The sequence below is a fragment of the Oncorhynchus mykiss genome, chromosome 19 (genome assembly GCF_057628025.1).
Source record: "Oncorhynchus mykiss isolate SJ-2025 chromosome 19, ASM5762802v1, whole genome shotgun sequence".
NCBI lineage: Eukaryota > Metazoa > Chordata > Actinopteri > Salmoniformes > Salmonidae > Oncorhynchus > Oncorhynchus mykiss.
This window is the reverse complement of record NC_143040.1, coordinates 1,285,001-1,292,500: the sequence shown is the minus strand read 5'-3', so window position 1 is coordinate 1,292,500 and position 7,500 is coordinate 1,285,001. Positions and strand designations below refer to the sequence as shown.

Sequence of the window (7,500 nt, the reverse complement as noted above, 5' to 3'; positions counted from 1 at the left end):
GGTCTTAATTGGGAAACACATGTTAACATTGCCAAAGCATATTATGTAAATATACAGTGTTGTAACGATGTGCAAATAGTTAAAGTACAAAAGGGAAAATAAATAAATATTTTGCAACAGGTTACAAAACATTTCTTTGGAAGAGCAGCTCAGTTTCCACCTCATTTTGTGGGCAGTGAGCACATAGCCTGTCTTCTCTTGAGAGCCATGTCTGCCTACGGCGGCCTTTCTCAATAGCAAGGCTATGCTCACTGAGTCTGTACATAGTCAAAGCTTTCCTTAAGTTTGGATCAGTCACAGTGGTCAGGTATTCTGCCGCTGTGTACTCTCTGTTTAGGGTCAGTCACAGTGGTCAGGTATTCTGCCACTGTGTACTCTCTGTTTAGGGTCAGTCACAGTGGTCAGGTATTCTGCCACTGTGTCCTCTCTGTTTAGGGTCAGTCACAGTGGTCAGGTATTCTGCCACTGTGTCCTCTCTGTTTAGGGTCAGTCACAGTGGTCAGGTATTCTGCCACTCTCTGTTTAGGGTCAGTTACAGTGGTCAGGTATTCTGCCTCTGTGTCTCTCTGTTTAGGGTCAGTCACTGTGTCCTCTCTGTTTAGGGTCAGTCACAGTGGTCAGGTATTCTGCCACTGTGTCCTCTCTGTTTAGGGTCAGTCACAGTGGTCAGGTATTCTGCCTCTGTGTCTCTCTGTTTAGGGTCAGTCACTGTGTCCTCTCTGTTTAGGGTCAGTCACAGTGGTCAGGTATTCTGCCACTGTGTCCTCTCTGTTTAGGGTCAGTCACAGTGGTCAGGTATTCTGCCACTGTGTCCTCTCTGTTTAGGGTCAGTCACAGTGGTCAGGTATTCTGCCACTGTGTCCTCTCTGTTTAGGGTCAGTCACAGTGGTCAGGTATTCTGCCACTGTGTCCTCTCTGTTTAGGGTCAGTCACAGTGGTCAGGTATTCTGCCACTGTGTCCTCTCTGTTTAGGGTCAGTCACAGTGGTCAGGTATTCTGCCACTGTGTCCTCTCTGTTTAGGGTCAGTCACAGTGGTCAGGTATTCTGCCACTGTGTCCTCTCTGTTTAGGGTCAGTCACAGTGGTCAGGTATTCTGCCACTGTGTCCTCTCTGTTTAGGGACAAATAGCATTCTAGTTTGCTCTGTTTTCTTGGTTAATTCTTTCCAATGTGTCAAGTAATTATCTTTTTGTTTTCTCTCTCTCTCTCCTGTCTCTCTCTCTCTCTCTCCTATCTCTCTCTCTCTCTCTCCTATCTCTTTCTCTCTCTCTCTCTCCCCTATCTCTCTCTCTCTCTCTCCTATCTCTCTCTCTCTCTCTCTCTCTCTCTCTCTCCTATCTCTCTCTCTATCTCTTCTATCTCTCTCTCTTCTATCTCTCTCTCTTCTATCTCTCTCTTCTATCTCTCTCTCTTCTATCTCTCTCTTCTATCTCTCTCTTCTGTCTCTCTCTTATCTCTCTCTCTGTCTCTCTCTGTGTCTCCTCCCTCTCTCTTGCTCCTCTATCTCTCTCTAGGTACCAGAGGCTCCAGCCCCAGTAGAGGTCCAGTCCAGTAGCAGACAGAGATTAGAGCAGTTTAAAACCAGAGCAAAACGCTCCCTCACAGAGTCACTGGAGGGCATCTGGAAGGTAGGGGGAAGTGGTCTGGAAGGTAGGGGGAAGTGGTCTGGAAGGTAGGGGGAAGTGGTCTGGAAGGTAGGGGGAAGTGGTCTGGAAGGTAGGGGGAAGTGGTCTGGAAGGTAGGGGGAAGTGGTCTGGAAGGTAGGGGGAAGTGGTCTATAAGGTAGGGGGAAGTGGTCTGGAAGGTAGGGGGAAGTGGTCTGGAAGGTATGGGGAAGTGGTCTGTAGGGGGCATCTGGAAGGTAGGGGGAAGTGGTCTGGAAGGTAGGGGGAAGTGGTCTGGAAGGTAGGGGGAAGTGGTCTGGAAGGTAGGGGGAAGTGGTCTGTAGGGGGCATCTGGAAGGTAGGGGGAAGTGGTCTGGAAGGTAGGGGGAAGTGGTCTGGAAGGTAGGGGGAAGTGGTCTGGAAGGTAGGGGGAAGTGGTCTGGAAGGTAGGGGGAAGTGGTCTGGAAGGTAGAGGGAAGTGGTCTGGAAGGTAGGGGGAAGTGGTCTGGAAGGTAGGGGGAAGTGGTCTGGAAGGTAGGGAGAAGTGGTCTGGAAGGTAGGGGGAAGTGGTCTGGAAGGTAGGGGGAAGTGGTCTGGAAGGTAGGGGGAAGTGGTCTGGAAGGTAGGGGGAAGTGGTCTGGAAGGTAGGTGGAAGTGGTCTGGAAGGTAGGGGGAAGTGGTCTGGAAGGTAGGGGGAAGTGGTCTGGAAGGTAGGGGGAAGTGGTCTAGAAGGTAGGGGGAAGTGGTCTGTAGGGGGCATCTGGAAGGTACGGGGAAGTGGTCTGGAAGGTAGGGGGAAGTGGTCTGGAAGGTAGGGGGAAGTGGTCTGTAGGGGGCATCTGGAAGGTAGGGGGAAGTGGTCTGGAAGGTAGGGAGAAGTGGTCTGGAAGGTAGGGGGAAGTGGTCTGGAAGGTAGGGGGAAGTGGTCTGGAAGGTAGGGGGAAGTGGTCTGGAAGGTAGGGGGAAGTGGTCTGGAAGGTAGGGGGAAGTGGTCTAGAAGGTAGGGGGAAGTGGTCTGTAGGGGGCATCTGGAAGGTACGGGGAAGTGGTCTGGAAGGTAGGGGGAAGTGGTCTGGAAGGTAGGGGGAAGTGGTCTGTAGGGGGCATCTGGAAGGTAGGGGGAAGTGGTCTGGAAGGTAGGGGGAAGTGGTCTGGAAGGTAGGGGGAAGTGGTCTGGAAGGTAGGGGGAAGTGTCTAGAAGGTAGGGGGAAGTGGTCTTGAAGGTAGGGGGAAGTGGTCTGGAAGGTAGGGGGAAGTGGTCTGGAAGGTAGGGGGAAGTGGTCTAGAAGGTAGGGGGAAGTGGTCTGTAGGGGGCATCTGGAAGGTAGGGGAAGTGGTCTGGAAGGTAGGGGGAAGTGGTCTGGAAGGTAGAGGGAAGTGGTCTGGAAGGTAGGGGGAAGTGGTCTGGAAGGTAGGGGGAAGTGGTCTGGAAGGTAGGGAGAAGTGGTCTGGAAGGTAGGGGGAAGTGGTCTGGAAGGTAGGGGGAAGTGGTCTGGAAGGTAGGGGGAAGTGGTCTGGAAGGTAGGGGGAAGTGGTCTGGAAGGTAGGGGGAAGTGGTCTGGAAGGTAGGGGGAAGTGGTCTGGAAGGTAGGGGGAAGTGGTCTGGAAAGTAGGGGGAAGTGGTCTGGAAGGTAGGGGGAAGTGGTCTGGAAGGTAGGGGGAAGTGTCTAGAAGGTAGGGGGAAGTGTCTAGAAGGTAGGGGGAAGTGTCTAGAAGGTAGGGGAAGTGTCTAGAAGGTAGGGGGAAGTGGTCTGGAAGGTAGGGGGAAGTGGTCTGGAAGGTAGGGGGAAGTGGTCTGGAAGGTAGGGGGAAGTGGTCTAGAAGGTAGGGGGAAGTGGTCTGGAAGGTAGGGGGAAGTGGTCTGGAAGGTAGGGGGAAGTGGTCTGGAAGGTAGGGGGAAGTGGTCTGGAAGGTAGGGGGAAGTGGTCTGGAAGGTAGGGGGAAGTGGTCTGGAAGGTAGGGGGAAGTGGTCTGGAAGGTAGGGGGAAGTGGTCTGGAAGGTAGGGGGAAGTGTATGCGCGTCTGTTTTAACGTGTGTGTGAGAACCTGTGTGTGTGAGAACCTGTGTGTGTGTGTTAATCTGTGTGTGTGTGTGTTAATCTGTGTGTGTGTGTTAATCTGTGTGTGTGTGTGTTCTGTTTCTCCAGGGAAGTAGCAAAACCAGGGCTCAGAGAGAGAACAGTGAAGGAGACATCAGTTCATCTGACTCTACACTGAACTCTACTGGACAGGTATCTAACTCTACTAGACAGGTATCTAACTCTACTGGACAGGTCTCTAACTCTACTAGTCAGGTATCTATATCTAACTCTACTAGACAGGTCTCTAACTCTACTAGACGGGTATCTAACTCTACTGGACAGGTCTCTAACTCTACTAGACAGATATCTAACTCTACTGGACAGGTCTCTAACTCTACTAGTCAGGTATCTATATCTAACTCTACTAGACAGGTATCTAACTCTACTAGACAGGTATCTAACTCTACTAGACAGGTCTCTAACTCTACTAGACAGGTATCTAACTCTACTAGACAGGTATCTAACTCTACTAGACAGGTATCTAACTCTACTAGACAGGTCTCTAACTCTACTAGACAGGTATCTAACTCTACTAGACAGGTATCTAACTCTACTAGACAGGTATCTAACTCTACTAGACAGGTATCTAACTCTACTAGACAGGTCTCTAATTCCACTAGACAGGTATCTAACTCTACTAGACAGGTATCTAACTCTACTAGACAGGTATCTAACTCTACTAGACAGGTATCTAACTCTACTAGACAGGTATCTAACTCTACTAGACAGATATCTAACTCTACTAGACAGGTCTCTAACTCTACTAGACAGGTATCTAACTCTACTAGACAGGTCTCTAACTCTACTAGACAGGTCTCTAATTCCACTAGACAGGTCTCTAACTCTACTAGACAGGTATCTAACTCTACTAGACAGGTATCTAACTCTACTAGACAGGTATCTAACTCTACTAGACAGGTATCTAACTCTACTAGACAGGTATCTAACTCTACTAGACAGGTATCTAACTCTACTAGACAGGTATCTAACTCTACTAGACAGGTCTCTAACTCTACTAGACAGGTATCTAACTCTACTAGACAGGTATCTAACTCTACTAGACAGGTATCTAACTCTACTAGACAGGTATTTAACTCTACTAGACAGGTATCTAACTCTACTAGACAGGTATCTAACTCTACGGAAAAGGTATCTAACTCTACTAGACAGGTATCTAACTCTACTAGACAGGTATCTAACTCCACTAGACAGGTATCTAACTCTACTAGACAGGTATCTAACTCCACTAGACAGGTATCTAACTCTACTAGACAGGTATCTAACTCTACTAGACAGGTATCTAACTCTACTAGACAGGTATCTAACTCTACTAGACAGGTATCTAACTCTACTAGACAGGTATCTAACTCTACTAGACAGGTATCTAACTCTACTAGACAGGTATCTAACTCTACTAGACAGGTATCTAACTCTACTAGACAGGTATTTAACTCTACTAGACAGGTATCTAACTCTACTAGACAGGTATCTAACTCTACTAGACAGGTATCTAACTCTACTAGACAGGTATCTAACTCTACTAGACAGGTATCTAACTCTACTAGACAGGTATCTAACTCTACTAGACAGGTATCTAACTCTACTAGACAGGTATTTAACTCTACTAGACAGGTATCTAACTCTACTAGACAGGTATCTAACTCCACTAGACAGGTATCTAACTCTACTAGACAGGTATCTAACTCTACTAGACAGGTATCTAACTCTACTAGACAGGTATCTAACTCTACTAGACAGGTATTTAACTCTACTAGACAGGTATCTAACTCTACTAGACAGGTATCTAACTCTACTAGACAGGTATCTAACTCTACTAGAGGATATTTCTCCAAAAAGTACGATCTTTGTCCCCGTGTGCAGTTGCAAACCGTAGTCTGGCTTTTTTTATGGACGGTTTTGGAGCAGTAGCTTCTCCTTGCCGAGCGGCCTTTCAGGTTATGTCTATATCGGACTCGTTTTACTGTGGATGTAGATACTTTTGTACCTGTTTCCTCCTGCATCTTCACAAGGTCCTTTACTGTAGTTCTGGGATTGATTTGCACTTTTCGCACCAAAGTACGTTCATCTCTAGGAGACAGAATGCATCTCCTTCCTGAGTGGTATGACGGCAGCTTGGTCCCATGGTGTTTATACTTGTGTACTATTGTTTGTACAGATGAACGTGGTACCTTCAGGTGTTTTGGAAAATGCTCCCAAGGATGAACCTGACTTGTGGAGGTCTACAATTTTTTTCTGAGGTCTTGGCTGATTTCTTTTGATTTTCCCATGATGTCAAGCAAAGAGTTACTGAGTTTGAAGGTAGGCCTTGAAATACATCCACAGGTCCAATTGACTCAAATGATGTCAATTAGCCTATCAGAAGCTTCTAAAGTCATGACATCATTTTCTGGAATTTTCCAAGCTGTTTAATGGCACAGTCAACTTCTGACCCACTGGAATTGTGATACAGTGAATTATAAGTGAAATAATCTGTCTGGAAACAATTGTTGGGAAAATGACTTGTGTCATGAACAAAGTAGATGTCCTAACTGACTTGCCAAAACTATAGTTTGTTAACAAGAAATTTGTGGAGTGGTTGAAAAACGAGTTTTAATGACTCTAACCTAAGTGTATATAAACTTCCGACTCCAATTGTCAACCCATCAAGTACGGAGTCAGACCCCCCCCCCCCCCCCCCTTTGCCTCCAGAACAGCCTGAATTATTTGGGGCGTGGATTCTACAAGGTGTCAGAAACGTTCTACGGGGATGTTGATGTCATCCCAAAGACGTTCTATCGAGCTCGGTCAGCGACAGTGTTTTCAGAGGTGCTCGGTCAGCGACAGTGTTTTCAGAGGTGCTCGGTCAGCGACAGTGTCTCAGAGGTGGTCGGTCAGCGACAGTGTCTCAGAGGTGGTCGGTCAGCGACAGTGTCTCAGAGGTGGTCGGTCAGAGACAGTGTCTCAGAGGTGGTCGGTCAGCGACAGTGTTTTCAGAGGTGGTCGGTCAGCGACAGTGTCTCAGAGGTGGTCGGTCAGCGACAGTGTCTCAGAGGTGCTGTGGCGTTCAAACGTTGTTCAACTGGTATCAAGGGTCAATAGCGAAAAACGAGTTTTAATGACTCCAACCTATCCAGAACAGCCTGAATTATTCAGGGCGTGAACACGTTGCTTAACTGGTATCAAGGGACATTAGCGTGCGCCAGGAAAACATCCCCCTCACCATTCCACCACAGACACCAGGCAGGACGGGGCCAAATCCGGACTCTGCCGTCAGCTTCAAGCAACAGGAACCGGGATTCAACAGACAGGTTTTTCAACTCCTCATTTGTCCAGTGTTGATGATGTCATGTCCGAGACAGTTATCTGTTATCTGATAGGACTGCAACCCTGTGTGGTCGTCTGCTGTAAATAGCCAATCGGTGACGAGAAACCGATCAGTTGTGCGTTCCGAGATGCCGTTCTGCACACCACTGTTGAACGGCGCTGTTATTTGTCTGTTTGTGGCCCACCTCTTACCCGGGACAATTATTACCATTTTCCTTCCACCTCTCTCATCACGTAGCTGTTATTTGTCTGGTTGTGGCCCACCTCTTACCCGGGACAATTATTACCATTTTCCTTCCACCTCTCTCATCACGGTGCTGTTTTCACCCACAGGACTGTCACTGACTGGATGGTTTGTGTTTGTCAAACCATTCTCATTATAAACCCTAGACACTGTCTGTTAAAATCATCACACCATTCTGTTAAAATCATCACACCATTCTGTTAAAATCATCACACCATTCTCAGTATAAACCCCAGATACTGTCTGT

General features: G+C 47.7%; 1 protein-coding gene across 1 annotated transcript in view; it reads left to right on the top strand.

Annotated features, from left to right (window-relative positions):
- LOC118936694 (TBC1 domain family member 1) overlaps window positions 1-7,500 on the top strand; it is a 142,983-nt gene that overhangs the window by 51,894 nt on the left and 83,589 nt on the right. Inside the window, 2 exon segments of the mRNA XM_090209854.1 lie at window positions 1,515-1,628; window positions 3,752-3,835. Coding sequence (XP_090065980.1) covers window positions 1,515-1,628; window positions 3,752-3,835 — 198 coding nt within the window.